This window comes from Triturus cristatus, chromosome 10, assembly GCF_964204655.1.
Source record: "Triturus cristatus chromosome 10, aTriCri1.1, whole genome shotgun sequence".
In the NCBI taxonomy this organism is placed as follows: domain Eukaryota; kingdom Metazoa; phylum Chordata; class Amphibia; order Caudata; family Salamandridae; genus Triturus; species Triturus cristatus.
Genome location: NC_140593.1, coordinates 534,223,156 through 534,241,692, shown reverse-complemented (window position 1 = coordinate 534,241,692; position 18,537 = coordinate 534,223,156). Strand labels below are relative to the sequence as shown.

The 18,537-nt window shown below is 45.0% G+C and overlaps 1 protein-coding gene across 1 annotated transcript in view; it reads left to right on the top strand.

The window, feature by feature from the left end:
* The window catches only part of ACTR3B (actin related protein 3B), a 490,971-nt gene that overhangs the window by 303,464 nt on the left and 168,970 nt on the right, over positions 1-18,537 (top strand). The window contains exon 6 of the mRNA XM_085632001.1: positions 3,267-3,374. Within this exon, the coding sequence (XP_085488127.1) occupies positions 3,267-3,374 (108 nt within the window). The remainder of the gene's footprint in view (positions 1-3,266; positions 3,375-18,537) is intronic.

Below are 18,537 nucleotides of genomic sequence, written 5' to 3'. Positions count from 1 at the left end.
ATGTAAACTTGTGTGCATCATCAAAGTTTAAGCAATCCCTCATAATGCGCTAAGCCAGGTTTACAGTCTAACAACTCCACACTGAGTGCCACAGTAATATGGGGATAAGCACACAAAATCTGTTATAAATGATTTATCCAGCTCAGTGTGACAATTTAAGTTTGAGCAGCTTCTGGGGAGGGCTAACTACCAGCTTCTTGAGGAAAATATTCTCAATATTTTGGAGAGCAACTACATCCGCCATACCCCACACACCAGCCCTGTGTGTGGCTACAGAGATGGCTTTGGCCATGTAGATCTTTTTTATTGCCTCAAGCGGTTTGGATCCAAGCTTTTTAATGAAGGTAAATAAGGCCACAATGCTTTTTTTTCCAACAGAAGATCTCTATTGGCTACCCTGTGATCCCATGTGTGCATTCTGTCAAACAAGACCTCTAGATAGGAAAAGGTTTCCGTCAATTCCAATTTGCGGCCATCTATATGGAAGAATGAGAGTTTCTTCGGCCGCTGTCCTGTTACTATTATAAAGGATTTTTCTTCATTAACCTGAAGGTCAAGGTTATTCATACATTTTGCATACTCCTCTATGAGTTTCTGCAGTGCCAACATGGTCTGAGTTATTAGCACTGTATCATCTGCTTAGAGGAATATTGGAACATGTGTCGAGTCCACCTGGGGAACGTCTAGAGTGAATCCTAATAGAGATGCTTCCACACCATTTTTGTAAGTTGAGAACAGGAAGGGCACAAAAACGCACCCTTGCCTAACTCCACAGTAATGTGGAACTGCCACGTACATTCCCCGTGATTTCCATACCAGACACAGGCTGTAGCTTGAGAGTACAGTTGTCGGATTAAAGTTATTTTTGTTTCTTCTACGCCCATCTCTTCCGTAACTCTCCACAACTGGGAATGGGAGGCTCAGTCAAAGACTGTTGATAAATCCATAAAGTTGTATAGACTTTGCCTTTTTTGACCGCCGTATATTTTTCTATTATCAAGCTCAAATTTAGTCATTGATCCAGTGTCCCTCTCCCCTTCTTAAAACCCTACTATATAGGTATTAAGATATTCCTCTTCTTGACCACTCCTCTAATCTATTCAATAATAATCACCTCATTAATTTAGCTGTCCCCTCTAAAAGGGATATAGGTCTGTAGGTTTTTGGGAACAACTTATCCCCTTTTTTGTAAATGGGGATTATAATTTTAGTTTTCCAGGTGTCTGGAGGCCCCACCTAAGCAATAGCGTTAAAACACTGGTCAATAATGGTACCCAAAGGATGGAATTTTCAAAAAAGGAATCTGTGGGTGGCCCATCTGGACCCGGGACTTATCAGAACTGCGCTGTCTGACCTCAGCCATTTCGAAGGTAATATTACCTTTGAGCCCTAATGTCCTTTCAATCAACGGAGGTTCCCTAGCCTCAGGTGGCAATCCGAATATGTTACAGAAGTGGGCCACCCATGTGTCTTCATCCATATGTGTGTCTAAGTTAGGATCTGTACCATCTTTCAGGAACGGGGCATTAATTACATACCAGAATTCCCAAGAGTTTTTTTAGATCGCCTCCTGACGCAGGTTATCGCATGCCTCCTCCTTTAGAGTTTTAAATGTAGTCTTGCGTGCTTCTTTATATTGATATCGTGAGTTCCTAACTAGGTCCTGATCCCTTGGGTCGGTCCTAAGGGCTGAATGTAAATTTTTAATGTCTTCGTGCAAGCCGCATCAAACCAGCTGACTGTTGAGGTAGTATCGGGAGACACTGACCAGGTCAACTTAGTGCTTACTTCGTCCAGTAAGATCTCACATGCTGTCACTGCACTACTTGCATCTATATGAGGGTCTAGACAGCCCATTACCTCCTTTTGTTTATTGGCTATAATTAGGCAGATAAGTTCCTCCTGATTGATCTTACCCCATTTGACGACAATTCCATTCTTCCTCGCAATGTATGGTATTAATAAGCAGCGGCTCCTGGAGGGAGTGCTGCGGGGCTGCGGGGTGGCGGAGGGGCAGGGTGGGGGGTAGCAAACTACGGGATACGGCCAAACAGAGGTAAGTAAACAAATAAATAAATAAAATGAATTTCATTGCGCGCGCAATGACATTCGTTTTATTAATTTATTTGTTTACTTACCTCTGTTTGGCCGTATGCCGTAGTTTACTACCCCCCACCCTGCTCCTCCCCCACCCCGCATCACTCCCTCCAGGAGCCGCTACTGGTATTAATTCTCTGGTCATCAAGGGTTTGTGTCTTCCTTACCAGTGAAGTTGGCAAGATAAGGCTGTGTGATCACTAAAGTATAAACATGTTGTTTCAATATTAGTGCAGTGGCCATAATCTTGTCCTGCCTTATTCAGAATTGACAGTCTCTCTAGGAGTTTGGCATCAATTGAAACTCAAATACACTAATTTACCTAGGTGTGTGTCTCATCCTCCTTTCGAAGTATAGCCCACACATTTTAATTCTCCACAGATTAAATATTTCCCTTTTTTTAGCTATGTAAATGTTTCTTACAGACAGCAAGCACTTGGAGGTCCATAAGGGATGGGTGCCCTAGGATGCTGTTCTTGTCTTTTTCTTAGTGCGCAGCCACAGTGACTTGCATTATGTGAGGCGAATTCCTTGAGGTTATGCTGACAGCCACTTTTCATATTATATTTAATCCAAGGAATTTGCCATAATTCTGAAATATGTTTAAATTTTCGTTTAGTGTTTCAGTAGCTCTTCCCATAACATTTTATTCAAAATGGTTCAATTTAGTTAAAATGATTCACCCGCGTGAAGACCACGTTCCTTAAATATTTGAAGAGGTTGTACTACTGAATATCAAACATAAAAATATTGTGATATAAGAATATTGTGGACAAAAGATTAGCGACCGAAATATCAAAAGGTAAGTGAATAAAGAGGTTGAATATATTTACTATTCCCAACTCCAATCTACGCACCTTGAAGATATGTATATTGTCAAGGTACAGGCATGTGGATTAAGGGTTAGGAAATGTATACTTACCTTTCGATATTCAGTTTCAATATGTTGTCCTCAATATTCCCATACCACTACACTCTGTCTTCAATACTCAGGGAGCACAGCATCTGATGGGCTTCGCAGTGCGGCGACAAAACACCTGAAACCATGTGTGTTTTTGCTGTGCTAGCCCTGTTTGTCTCTGAGACAAGACAAGGTCATGCAGCACATGAATATATATCTGGTATTACTGGCAAATGTAAAACATCACATTTTGCATTTTTCTCCTTAGGCTGTTTTGGCTTTAGCAGCATCTTGGACTTCCCGGCAAGTTGGCCAACGCACATTAACAGGCGTGGTGATTGACAGCGGTGATGGTGTTACTCATGTAATTCCGGTGGTGCGTATATGTTTTAGCATGTTAGTTTTTTTCCAACGAGAGTGGTAACAATTAACTTGATATGTACTTAGACTTATGATAATACATTTCTTGCAATTGCCAGATTCAACAAGAAGCAACCAATTTGCTTCCCATAAGTACAATGAAACGTCTTACTTTACAAGACTGGGAGGTTGCCGGGCCATCAGTGGCATACACAAGACTGCTTTCATGCTTTCATATGTGGTCTAGTGACAGGATTTATCTTAATGTCTTTCCTTTTTTCCTTCTTGAAGGGAAGCAGTCTTTGGTATTCTTCAGTCACACTGGCTTTTTTCTTTCAGATTCAGACCAGTTGATCTCAGGGACGGCTGGCATCCATGGAGAGGTTGCGAGCCCCAATATATTTATATTTTTTAAACGTGCATGAACCAAAGTCCTTCACTCTGGACATCTTCTCAACAGGACCTCTTCTTCACTGGATGCTGCAGTGTGGGCACCAATCATCTCATGCTGTGAGAGATGCGCCTGACTGCAGGGAGTGGCCTCATTCGCCGCTCCCAATGTAGACTGGAGCCCTGCACTTACTCTGACCCAACTGTCTTAAGACATCTGGGTTGGAGGTTTTAAAGTGCGGACTGTGGCAGGGTTTGCTGATTCCTCACAGTTAATGTAATAATTGTATGTTCAGTGCCTAGAATCCATTGTTTTAATTGGTTTTTACTTTTATGAATTGCTGTTGCACTTTCCTGCATTTTATGCCATCGTGCTAGTTTTGACCTGTTATCCGTTACATCTTGCCTCCAGACCGCCCTGGCCCGTCGCGGCTGAGTTGTCGATTTTGCGGAGGGCTGGTCTCGGACTCCTTACTTCCGCCCAACCTCCCTGGGCTCGGTTAGTGGTCTAGTTGTTTAGACGGGCTTCGAGTATTTAAATCAATGCTAATACAGACGAGCAGCGGACTGTGGCAGGGTTTACTGCTGCCTCACAGTTGGTGTAATAATTGTATGTTCACTGCCTAGATCCATTGTTTTAATTGGTTTTTACTTTTAGGAATTGTTGCACTTTCCTGCATTTTATGCCATTGTGCTAGTTTTGACCTGGTATCCATTACATCTTGCCTTCAGACCGCCCTGGTCCGTCGCGGCTGAGTTGCCGATTGTGCGGAGGGCTGGTCTCGGCCTTATTATTTCCACCCAACCTCCCTGGGCTCGGTTAGCGGTCTAGTTGTTTAGAAGGCCCTCGAGTATTTAAATCGATGCTAATGCAGACGTGCGCAGCGGGCACACCGCTGGCGCACCAAAGGCACGCCTAAGTCAAACTCGTCTGCGCCTGTCAGTGTTTCGGAGGCGACCGGCGCCGGCCACGCTGCTAAAGTTCCCACAGGTAGGACTCTACGGTTACAATATAAGCATGAAAAATTGCCAAAGCTGTACCTGGACCCCTTTTCGGCCTTTAACGAGTTTCCCTAAGGTCCCACTTCCCAGCAACAAGAGGAATGGCATAAATAAATTAGTGCATTTTAACGCTATACTACTGAATTGTCGTTCAATGCAAAAACATGAGTCACATATTCATGACTCATTGTTAGATGGACAGCTAGACCTTTTATTTCTCACTGAGCCCTGGCTGTCCGAGGCCTCCAACCTCACCATTTCCTCAGCTATCCCCATGGGCTACAAACTTATCAGAAAAGATCAGCTCTGTGGGAAAGGAGGTGGTGTCGCAATTATTTTTAAACAACAGTTGGACAGTTCTTCTATTATGACGGATAACATTGAGGGGCTGAGTGCTTAGGCTTTCGCTGCACCCTATCGCCCCATTTAAGTATTGAAGGAATCTTATTATATAGACCTCCAGACGCACTCTGTAATTTTATCACTACACTAAACATAGCCTCCACTACATTAGCCCTTAAATACAACCAAGGTCTAATTCTGGGAGATTTTAATAAACATATGGATAAAGAATTCGACTCCATTGGAACCTCCTTGGTGGATACGATGCAGGCCTGTAATCTTATCCCATCGTTTTTCTCTTCCACCCACAACATTGGCCATACCTTGGACCACATTTTTCACAACTTTGACTTGTTGGTAAGTCCTCCACTGCCTATTACGTGGTCAGACCACCTTCTTCTCAATTTCAGAATCCACAATTCAGGTATAGAGCCCTTACTAAATGCAAACAAGAGGGATTTCAACTATAGGGCCTTTCACAAAATATCTATTCCGGCACTAGTAGATGCCCTTGACCGATGTTCTCCGGATCTGACAGGTGATCCTTACGGGTATGCCCTCTTTCTTGAGTCTTGGCTCCGAGCGAACATTGATAGCGCCACACCCGCGACCTCCCGGTCTTCTAAGAGGTTCGCTCCTCCATCGCCTTTGTTCACCGAAACTCTTAGAACTAGGAAAAATAACTTTATAATATTAAAAAGGAAATGGCAAAAACACTATCTGCTTGAAGATAGAAAAAGCTACAAAGTCATATTAAAATTTCACTATATACAAGTGAGGGAGGCTAAGAAAAAGTTCCTCCAGAATAAGTTCAAATCAGCCCAAAATAAGGGAAAATAAATTTTCAATATAGTAAAATCCTTCACTTTCCCTAAAGCTGGTAAGAATGAAGGACCACTTACGGCGCAGTGGACTAAGTGGTAGTGCAATTCTTTCATAACAAGATCAGTATAATTCAACAAGCATTTGATAACATCTCTGAGGAGGAGCAGACCTTCTATCACGTGGCAAATAGAAAGTTTGTCTCGTCTGAGCTCCCTGCATATTTATCTTTCCCTGAGTTACAATTAGAGGAGTCACTTTCTATTCTCCAGAACATAAAGTCACAATCTTCAACTGAACCCTGCCCAGTGAACATACTAAATCTATTAGCACCTACCATCAATCCTAAAGTTAATAAGATATTCAATCTATCCCTCTCTTCCGGCAGAATGCCGCACATTTGGAAGTAGGCAAAAATGTTACCTCTTTTTAAAAACACGAATGCGGATCATAATGATCCGGCTAACTACAGGCCTATTTCCCTGCTTCCTGCCTTCTCTAAAGTACTAGAGAAACATGTCAACAGAGCACACCGAAAGCATATTGAAGACCGGAAGCTGTTACACGATTCACAATCAGGCTTTAGGCCAAATTATAGCACGGAATCTGCTCTGTTGGAGGTGACAGAATTTATAAAGGGAAAACTGGACCAGGGTGGAAAGCAGTTCTGATCCTATTCGATCTGTTGGCGGCCTTTGAAAAAGTCCCACACGAGAGGCTTCTCGGTAGACAACTGAACATTGGATTGGGTGGGACCGCTCTGGCCTGGATGTCCTCCTTTTTGGAAAACAGATATCAGGACATTTGGCTACCCCCTTTTTCATTTCCCATATCCACTATGAACATGGGTGTCCCTCAGGGCTCTATCCATAGTCCCACCCTGTTCAATATATATCTATCACCCCTTGCACTATTGGTAGAGGAAGAAGGTGCAAAAACTGTTTCATATACGGATGACACACAACTGATTTTCACTTGTGACAAAGGAACTGACTTTGACGGTGCAAGTATTAGATCCTGCCTCACAAAGGTGTTCAACTGGCTCAAGATAAATCAGTTGAAGTGCAACCCAGATAAAACAGAAGTTGTGTTCTTTGGTCAACCTGAAACCTATATTTGGAGCACATGGTGGCCAAAGGACTTGTCTCCTCCTCCTTCAGTTAAGGAAAAAGTCAAAAACGTGGGTGTTTGTCATTGACAATGCTCTCTCTATGCACTCTCAGATTCAAACTTTAACTGGTGCCTGTTTTGGCACACTCTGCATGTTGAAAAAAGTCCTGCCACTACTATCACTAGACAGTAGGAAGATTGTGGTTCAAGCCCTGGTGACATCGAAACTAGACAATGTCAACATTTTGTGTCTTGGCCTGCCCAGCTGCCTTGTCCAGTGCCTACAAGTGGTGCAAAATGCGTCTGCCAGAGCGATTGTGAGACCTAAACCCAGGTCTAATATGACCCCCATTTTAAGATCCTTGCACCAGCTGCGCATGAAGGAAAGAATCCATTTCAAAGCTATGGTGATTTTTTTCAAAGTCTTTCATGGCTTAGGAGCCAGCTACCTAAACAAGCTCGTAAACTGTTATATTCCAACTAGATCCCCAAGATCTTCAAATGCAAATCTTGCCCTCATTCCCAAATCAACGCCTAGCATGTGCAGGGGGGGGAGATCTTTTGATTTCCTTGGTGCACGGATGTGGAACAACTTACCAGAATTCCTGAGATCAACAACTGATCTACTAACCTTTAGGGATAATCTTAAAACCTGGCTTATTAAAAATTAGCCCTTCCTCAACTATCCGCCACCTACCGCCTTCTTGCGCCAGGACACTCTAGCTTGAGTAGCTGTGCCCTATACTAAATGCTTTTAATTCATGCTTTCATTTTCATGCTTGTCTGGCTGGGCATTGCAAGACGGTAGGCCAAAAGGACATGCACACTGTAAATCAGCAGCGGCGCGCCCCCACTCTGACGTTCGTTTCAGGACAGGAAGATGAAAAATCTATTTTATTTTTCATCTTTGGGGGAAAACTTGAGTGGGGCAATGCTCCTCCACTCCAAAGGAGGAGCCGCCCCTGCAGGAACACCACCGATATCGTTACTTTCACCTGGAGATTTTGGAAGCTGAGAACAGATGAAATCTCAAGGTGAAAGTATTGGGATAAATGAGGAATTATTGGGAAATCAGTAATTCCTCATCTCTTAATGGACCCTCAAGGTCTAACTTGTGATTGGCCGAATTTCCTCACCCCCTGAGTTACTGGTTCTTATGGTATTGATAACACTGCAGATGGGGTAAATAGAGACCAAAGCAAAAACCAAAGGAAATGATGGACGGAGTGTTGAACATTGCAAGCACTCACCCCAGGTCAACTGATCTGGGTTTAATCCATCACCGTTCTTTAGCCCACTCTGCCACCCCAGTTCAGACATGGCCATATGCAAATCAGTCTGACCCTGTGTCTCATGGGAACAGTCCAGCCCGAACTGCCAAGCCATGTCTTCCCTGGATCGGAAACAAGCTTTCTAGGACCGGTTTCTGGCATTTCAGCCGTCTTCAGCCAGGCTTTCTTGAATCCAGTAGCAAAGTGAGCAAGGGACTCACGTCTGAGCATACCCTGCCAACTTATGGCAAACAAAGCAAAAACCAAAGGAAATGATGGACGGATTGTTGAACATTGCAAGCACTCACCCCCAGTCAACTGATCTGGGTTTAATCCATCACCGTTCTTTAGCCCACTCTGCCACCCCAGTTCAGACATGGCCATATGCAAATCAGTCTGACCCTGTGCCTCATGGGAACAGTCCAGCCCGAACTGCCAAGCCATGTCTTCTCTGGATCGGAAACAAGCTTTCTAGGACCGGTTTCTGGCATTTCAGCCGTCTTCAGCCAGGCTTGCTTGAATCCAGTGGCATAGTGAGCAAGGGATTCACGTCTGAGCATACCCTGCCAACTTATGGCGAATAAAGCAAAAACCAAAGGAAATGATGGACGGAGTGTTGAACATTGCAAGCACTCACCCCCAGTCAACTGATCTGGGTTTAATCCATCACCGTTCTTTAGCGCACTCTGCCACCCCAGTTCAGACATGGCCATATGCAAATCAGTCTGACCCTGTGCCTCATGGGAACAGTCCAGCCCGAACTGCCAAGCCATGTCTTCCCTGGACTGGAAACAAGCTTCCTAGGACCGGTTTCTGGCATTTCAGCCGTCTTCAGCCAGGCTTGCTTGAATCCAGTGGCAAAGTGAGCAAGGGACTCACGTCTGAGCAAACCCTGCCAACTTATGGGGAACAAAGCAAAAACCAAAGGAAATGATGGACAGAGTGTTGAACATTGCAAGCACTCACCACCAGTCAACTGATCTGGGTTTAATCCATCACCGTTCTTTAGCCCACTCTGCCACCCCAGTTCAGACATGGCCATATGTAAATCAGTCTGACCCTGGAGACAGTAGCTAGTTATAGTTAGGACACCGTTTCCATAGGAAAAGCAATTTTTGTTTTGCCAATAACTTTGGTGCCGCTTGACCTATCTTCAAAAAATTTCACAAAACTTCCCCTTTTTGGTTCAGTTGCAGTGGGGGCCAAGAAAAAAGGTGCTCACCTTGCGGCCCCCAAATGTATTTTACTGATGCCAGGGCATCCACAAAAAAACAGAAAGTGGCCTGCTCCTGTCCACCTTCACAATGGGTGCTTGCCAAGGAGCCGACAAGGGCCGGAGGTGCCCCGAGGCACCTCCGCGTTTCCCAACATAATTTTCTAATATGCTTGCCCCATGTGGGCCTACACCAAAACCAAAAACTCCAGATCCAGTTGACATCCAAAATGAGTGCTGGCCGGGGAGCTGGTAAGGGCTGCAGGGGCCCTGCAACTCTCCCCACGGCTCCAAACAAAAAAAAGTGGGAGTGTCCCAGGATGGACTGGGACACCCACAAAAAAATATGCTTGATACAAAATTGAGGAAAGTGTAATAACTGCTCCCAGAAACATCCTACAATGCCCTTTGTAGGGTAATTTAAATATATTTTGGTGCATAGTAGTGCCCCAATCTGGGCCGGGACACCACCAGCATATTTTGTAAATGTTGTAGGAAGCTATATATTCTATAAATTGTGTTTTTTAAATGTAAGTATTCAGTTTATAAAATTACAATACTAACACTAGTTAAAATGTAATTTCATTTATATTAATTTGTATTTTCTTTCATTTTTTATAATTCCTTAAAATGCTTAGTGCCCCTACACAATCCCCACCCCAAAACCCTAAATCACACTACTAACTCTATCCACTTTAAATTCCTGAACTCTAAAACCCCTTACAAACCATAAACACTATCCATCTCTGAACCCCAAAATACCTGTGTACTCCTAAAAAATACCTCTCCCTCAACCCTAAAACCCCTTAATATATTTAAACACTACATATGCTTGGACCTTAAAAGGCCTTAGACCCCTAAACTACCCATTGATTAACATGAAGAACTCTGTGTTATCCCTAAACACTATCTATCACTGAACCCTAAAAACCCTAACTAACCCTTAACTCTACCTAACCCTGAATTCTATAAACCCCTTACTACCACTAAACCCAACCCATACCTGAACCCTAAAAACCCCTTACACCTCTACTCTCACTCTACCCAGTCCTGAACCCTCAAAATTCCTCACTTCTGCTAAAAACTATCCATCCCTAAACCCTAAAAAACCTTTCCTACCATAAACTCTACCCATCTCTGAACTCTAAAAACCCATTGCTGCTACTAAACTGGAACCATCCGTGAATCCTAAAAAACACTTACTACTCTCAAACCTGGCCCATTCCAGAACCGTAAAAAACCTTACATTCATAAACTCAATCCATACCTGAACTTTAAAAACTCCTTCCAACCCCTAAGCACTACTAATCTCTGAGCCCAAAACATAATACTATCCCTAAGCACTACCTATCCATGAACACTTTAAGCTTCTTACTGTCACTAAAAACTACCTATCCCTAACCCATAAAATCTCTTTACTACTCAACCCTATACTCTAAAAAGTCTTACAACCCTTAAACAAAACCCATCCCTGAACACTAGAAACGTAAAACCATATGCCCATACATTAAATAGTGAGAGTTTCCTTAAGAAAGGTGTTTTTCTTTGTTCAGCTAATAATGTTGGCAGCATTTGGCAAACTAGCACTAAACATTCCAAATATAAGTTAATCCACTTTGGCTACCTAATGGGAATTATGCGTTGATCTGATTAGCGGGGAACAAAGAAAAAGAGGAGGGGTCTCAAAAAGTGTGCTTTCCGATATTAATTCCTCAAACAAAAGTTTGCTCTCTGATGCGGAAAGAATGGCTGAATGGAATTGGTACCAAATTTCTTAAAAAGTTAAAACTTTACTCAGAAAGCATGATTTTTGCAATTTGGTGCAAATCCATTCAGGCATTTTTGGGAACATAATATTTAAAGAGGGGCTTGAGTTGGGCATGAAGAGGTTAACCCTCAGAAAAAGTTAGGTACATCAAGATGGTTGGACTTGCAGGAGTTATAGCAAAAACGTTTGAAAAGGGCCACTCTGATTGGCAGAGGAAGCTTTTTCTCCTGTCAGTCATTTTGGTCCCACTGTATTGTTCTTGGTACCACAATATCAAATGATATGATTGACTGATGGTAGCTCTGAAGAAAATATGGTGGCCTCTATTACAGGAAACGTGGACTTGGTCTCCCAAGTCCTGGGAACATTTCAAAAGGCCACATAAGGGGGCAGGGGAGGAATACTATGACCCCCAAAACCATGTGATGGGGTCCCAAGAGGACCTTCCCTTAAGGAAAAAAAAACATTTGGTTGCATGTACTGTGGTACCAGCACCTAGTTCTGCATTACTCCTTTAAGCCTCCCCTGTGGTACAGTGATACTGGTAGCAGAATACAAAAACAAAACATTTCTAAGCTCTGGTCGTAGACCAGATCCATGGGGCCAACCGACATTGTACAGGCCACAGGCCGTGCATAGTGTAGCCTGGTCACCTGCTGTAGTTTGGGTGCAGGACCAACTCATCGCTGCACACTGCTGAAGGCTGTGCACAGCACAAGGTTGAGTGCCTGTGGAGGGAGAGGAGGGTTGTGTTTATGCTCAACCATGACAAGGATAAAAAAACAGACATTCCATGAAAAAACAAAGGTTAAAGTGGCATAATAATTAGGTATGGTGATAAGATCCTAGCTTAGCTTGAAACAAAACATGAATTCACTGGAAAAAACAAACATTTAAGTGATGTTATAGTTAAGGGTTGAAATGAGATAAGAACTAGTGTTTAAAAACCAAAATAAACACAGAAAGTCTGAATTATGTAGAATGTAGGTTTGCTCTGCTTAGAGGTGGTTTAACTCATACAGCGGTTGTAAGCATGACACTAAGGTTGCATGGCATTGTCCTTATCTCAAGACTGTGCATAGTGTATTTTAGGAAACTGCAGAGGGATTTCCATAGGGCCTGGCAGAAGGTGTCTCATTAGTGGCAAGTGCACTCCTGTCAACCCCTTTACTTGTGAAGTCATTAGAGGGTGATCCCATTAAGGTGAATACAGTGCAAACTCTTTTATGGAGGGTGCTCAAGGTTTAAAAAAGGGGTGACACTGTTAAAGTCTATGGAGGCAATGTGTGGGTTAGGTGGGTGAATACAAGTTTAAAAGAGGGTAACATCCACCAACTGTGGGTGACTTGACGGACATGCTGTGTGTCCAGCATGTGATCGAATGTTATGTCCATTATCACTTAAATTGTGATAGAAAATTGGGCACAGGTGTACCATGTTGAATTAATTCAGGTCCACAAACCCTAAAGAACACATGATTGGATTATGTCTTCAATGATGTCATTAAAGATGTTTGTAGTGACTAGTGTGCCATGTGCCAATTCAAGTAGGAAACAGCTGTTTTTCAAAATAGTGTGACAGAGAACTATGTGACTTATATAATTCTTTCATCAGAGGCCTCTTAGTTTCACCAGGAGATGCCAAAGTACCCCATACAAAAACTGAGTTACAGATACTGTAGCATGTCCTTTTGGCATTAAATCAAATGAACACCTGAGGGAGAAACCGATATCCTGAAACATACAACCCTGGCAGCAGCACCGTCTACCGAGCCAGGGGCGGCACCTCCGCTTTGGCGGAGCAGCATCGCCCCACTGCTTTTAAGCAGTTCGAAGCAGAAACCTAAAATGATAATAACTTTGCGTTATTATCACTTTAGGCTGCTTCCTGCTGCTTTGCGGGCAGGTGAGTGGGCAGGGCTGCTCTGCCCTTTGAGCAGGTCAGGGACGGAGTGGTTTGCCCACTCAAGTGCGCAATGACTGTTTGGTTGGCCCTCTCGGGCAGCCCAAACCAGTCATGCGCACTATTCTCTTCTCTATGCAGGCTGAATTGCAGCCTGCATGGAGAACAAGCCCAGGGCCCCATTCCCTGGTTGAGCGTCAAACCAAGATGCTCAAAACCAATCACAACGCTGCTGCAGCGTTGTGATTGGTCGGGGGAGCCTGGGTGCTCACCAATCGCAATACTGCACTGCAGCATTGTTATGGGTTAGTTAGGCCTGCTTCCTCTTCCTCAATGTGCTCGCCCGGGTCCCCTGTCTCTGCTCTGCCGGGGGGACCCGGCCGGCAGCAAGGCAAGTTTATTTTATTTATTTTTTAAATTTTAATTTATCCATGCGCTGCCCCCCCCCCAGCAATTCCCCTTCGACCCCCCTGCATGATCCCCCCCACCCGCAAGCCATGCCGGCCGCCCGTGTACCTGCCATGTAATATATACATTGCAAAGGCTTGATCATAATGGACTAAAGGAAAGGTGCTCTCTTGGGAACCGTTGTTGGTCTCATTTATCAAAAAGCTTTTGTTTCTTGTGTTTTCTTTATCAAGTTGTCGTGTTAATTTGGCTTAAATAACGTTGTTCAACTATTTTCCTGAATAATTATGACAGTTTTGCAGCTGGGATGACTGAGCTATGTGGCAAGAAAGACAAATTATATGGTACAATGTGGCATATTCTGTTGCAGTATTATTTCACTATTTTGTAAGTTTTTATTTTACACAATACTGTGTGTGCAAACATTTCAACTCATGAGTATCAATTTAACACCTGAATGCACAAATTAATAACTATAAGGTGACCAGTTAGCACTTTGCAAAACGGATGGCACATTTGTAGTAACGTTTTATCCGATTTAGGTCGAAACGATTTTTTTAACTGATATCTCGAAATTATGCAGCAGATGGAATGCGTGGCACAAACAGTAAATCCATAAATATGTGTTATCATTCCAGTGGTCCCAGAAGACTGAATACTGGCTTTATTTTGCTACCTAGCATGGCCATTTCTTTCTCGAATTCATATCTGCAATTCAGTGGAATGGAATCATTTATTTGCGTTCATGGCTGCCATTTTATAGACCATCAGCTTTCAATGTAACACTCAATATCTGAATTTATTTCTGAGCACTTTTTTTCAACTAACCCAAAAGCACACTTGATGAGGCCAGGAGCAGATCATTTAGAGAAGCCGAGATAAGAACCCATGTGTTCCAGTTGCACATTTGACAACATAGTCTCCAGAGCAGCTCTCCTCAGCCCACTGAGAAATAAACGTTATCATTCGGATCAAAGAGAATAGTTAATTTTTCATATCATCAGCAGAAACTCATTTTAAAAGGAAAGTGGTGACTTAATTGGCCTGTCTTGACCACTAGCTTTGACTTTTTCCAGCAGAGCAAACAGGGGTAATTAAAAAGGATAGGGCCACTCAACTCTAATAGCCTTTTCACACTGCAGGCTACATTTTGATGAGATAATCAAATCTATTGCTCTGCCATGTGAATTTTTCCATCTTACTGATGCAGAAATTCAGTAGAAGATAACAGGTTTTTGAAAGTAATAAACGTTTTCGAGGCATCAAATAGTATCTCCGTGTGGACATGTCTAATTTATATAATAATGCTCAGAATGTCCAAAATGCGCCAAGAATCTTTCCTCTTGGGCACGGACTAATTTGAACATTAGTACAAGTGGTGGCAAGCCAGTATGGTAATGAGACTGCATTAGCCGAATTAGGCATTGGATGCTGTTCCTGATATGTGCCAGTGTGCATCTTCATTCAGTGCACTTGGTAAAGAAGGGGCTGGGCACCTAAATATCAAGTAAAGGGCTTCATTTAGAGTTTCTGGGGAGCCCAGCATCTGCCAGCGGAAGTCATTGGTGGAAGTTATTAAATCTGCCACCCTGACAGACTACTGCCTACCATATTTGGAGATTTATGAAAACATGGCGGCGTACCCTGCCCGCCGAAGACTGAATGAGGCCCCCCTGTGCCCCCACAGCCGGTCGCTCCTCACCCCTGCTGCCTGCCGCTCCTGGACGCCTCCTGTTGCCGCCGCTGCCTACCGCCTCCTGCCTGCCTCCTGACGCCTAACGCTCGCTGCCTGCTGCCCACCTCCTGACGCCTTACGCTCGCTGCCTGCTGCCTACCTCCTGACGCCTTACGCTCGCAGCCTGCTGCCTACCTCCTGACGCCTAACGCTCGCTGCCCTCACCTTCCGCTTCACGTCCGCTGCCCTCGTTCCTGGTAGGTGCTGCCGCCGCCACCACCTCCTTTTCGCGCCATTTTCCGCCGCTGCCCCTGGTCCGCTCCTCCTTCCCGCCGATGCTGACCCCAGGCCCGCCTCCCCCTGCAGCCCATTGGTCCCCCCGCCTCCCGGCTGACCCTCCCTCCCGGCTCCTTACTTATGACGCCCCCTCAGCGACCGCGCAGCGGACGCGCGCAGCGGGCGCGCCGACTGAGCGCCGAAGGTGCGCCAAAGGTAAGCCCGTCTGCGCTTGGCCCGCACCCAGCGTCAGACCCCCTGGCCCCCGCGTCCGCCACCCCCCCGCAGAACCTACGCTGCCGCAACACTCATCGCACTCAACGCCGGCCGAACCCCCGGATGCTATCAAGCATCACCGCAACGCACCCATGGACCCTTCGTCTGCCGAGCCTGCAACTTCTCCTGCCTACGAACCCGCACCGCACCCTTCAGAACGGACATCAGCAACCACCTCAAGTGCATCCTGATCAACACCCGCTCCGTCCACCGACACGCCGTGGAACTCTGGAACCTCATCGACACCGCTGCTCCTGACGTCGCCTTCCTAACGGAAACCTGGATGAACGCCTCCTCAGCCCCCGACATCGCCATAGCCATCCCGGACGGCTACAAGATCATCAGGAGGGATCGCGTCAACCAGACCGGAGGAGGGATCGCCATCGTACACAAAGACACCATTCGCATCTCGACTGACTCCTTCGACGCATTCAATGCCGCCGAGTACCTGCACTTCCAGATCCACACCGACCCAAAGACCACCCTCAGAGGCACCCTCATCTACAGACCCCCGGGACCGCGCACACAGTTCTGCGATGACATCACGGACTTCATCAGCCCACACGCCCTCCCCTCCACCGACTACATCCTCCTCGGGGACCTCAACTTCCACCTGGAGAACAACAACGACCGCAACACCACCGCCCTGCTGGACAACCTCGCTAACCTCGGAGTGAAGCAACTGGTCAACACCCCCACGCACTACGCCGGCCACACGCTCGACCCGATCTTCTCGTCCAGCACACACTGTAGTGAGGACTCCCTTAATACGTACATACATTGTTAAGTTAGCATAACCACGTTAGATGTTAGAAAGCCATCTTGCTGCTTTTGCGCACGACACTGCGTTTACATGTTATTCCTTAAACAAACTGCTGACTCGAGCCTTGCCTCACACGAGAGCAATCTGTTGTTACCATCCCGAGCTCTGCGCAGCGACCTTGGTCTGTACATGGTGTGACAAACAGTCTGGATTATTACACAATGCATGTTTTCCACTCTAGGTTGATCGACCCACTATTTAGCCATAACACATGAGCAGCTGCAAATACCTGAAAGTTGGTGCTTTTAATATCACAGACATCATGTTTATTATTCAGACCGAAGACGAGCCTTCCTGCGAGAAGACTCCTGATGCTCCTGTGATGTGATTGCACTAAGCTGATCTTTGAGGTATGGGGTCCCCTATTCAAGCCTAAGAGACCTTCTACTAGCCTAATAATAATATTAGCTTCTTAGTAAAGGGAAGGTGGTAGTATCCACTGTCATTATAACATGATCACCCCTTTTATATTCTATGGTATTGTAACAATGCTGATGGTTTTGATTTTAATCATTTGTCTGCTTGTATTAGCCAAAGTACTGCATCTTAGGACACGTGGTCTATAAAAATAAACTCTTTTTATTTACACCGTGTCTCTGTTGATTATTGTTGTGGACTGATGTGAGAATAATATACGAACAGGTTTTTCCGATTCCCACCATTCCTGAGAGTACACTAAGTAGCTTGTTCTGGGTTGTCTTTTCATTGGGATCTCTGAGCCGAATCTCGGATAACGAATGGGACACTTATGCTAGCCGGATACTGGGTTCTGGGTTCTGAGGTGAGTTTCTGGTACACCACAATTCACTGAGGTCCTGGGGTTCTACGCATAGTTCTGTGTATAAGCAGAATCCCTGCAACATGGCGCACCTAACGTTTGGTCTATGAGTTGAAACGCCTTAGTAGTGCTTGTATTAGTCCACAATACCCTCATTCTTGTTTCCGGATAACAAGTCTGACGGATTTAAACCTACCTAGTTCTTTTGATATAGGTTCCTTCAAGCTTGATCATTAAAAAGGTTATTGGACCCTTGTGCTACTGATTAATTTGAGTGTAGCTTGTCCTTATGGCAGTTGATATTGCGGCGCATAGCCGTGCAGCTCTGAAACGTCATTTGACGCAGTATGGGGTGCCGGACACTGGCATGAACGTCATTTTTGTGGTGTGAGCCGATGCGGCTCATCCTTCTGAGTTATTCTACTCTTGGGTGACGATTCCGGCTGTAAGTGAGGACGATAATACCTTTCATTCTTACACTCCCACTGCAGTGCCAGCGAGTTATACGCCGTATAGGACACAGGAAATACCAATATCTGCTTGGCAACATCAGATTTGGTTTAATGGCGCCCTTCCCCATGTGGTTATACCGCCGAGAATGGGCCCTTTGTCAATTGCAGGGGCCACTTGGCCGGTACTAGCCGGATTTACGCCTCATCCCCGTTACCTCACAGTGACGGTGGCTGAGTTGCGTGTACTACACACTGCCCTTATAACGGTATATAAGGCGTTGGTGCAGTATGTGTCGCGCACTGTGCAGGTGGGGGCACCTGCTGTTGCGGGACAACCTAGTGATCATCACGCGGTGGTCATTAGTCCTGTTATGGTTAATTCTGTTATGGGCAAGCGCCCCCAAACAAGGGATGATTTTCCCTTTTGGCTTGCTGAGAAATTTGACCAAATAGAAGCGGTATACCCGAATACATCTCCTGTGGAGAAACACAGGATCCTTACCATTAGTTTGCCCAAAGACTTGGTCCCCAACATAGATGATTGTGTTAATTGGGGTAAGGTCTTTGCAGCGACGTACGCGCAGTGCTTTGGCACTCCGTCTATGATGATGCTGCCCTCCGTTATTAAACGTGTTCAAGAGAACCATGGTGCGGAGTCTGCGATAGAGTTA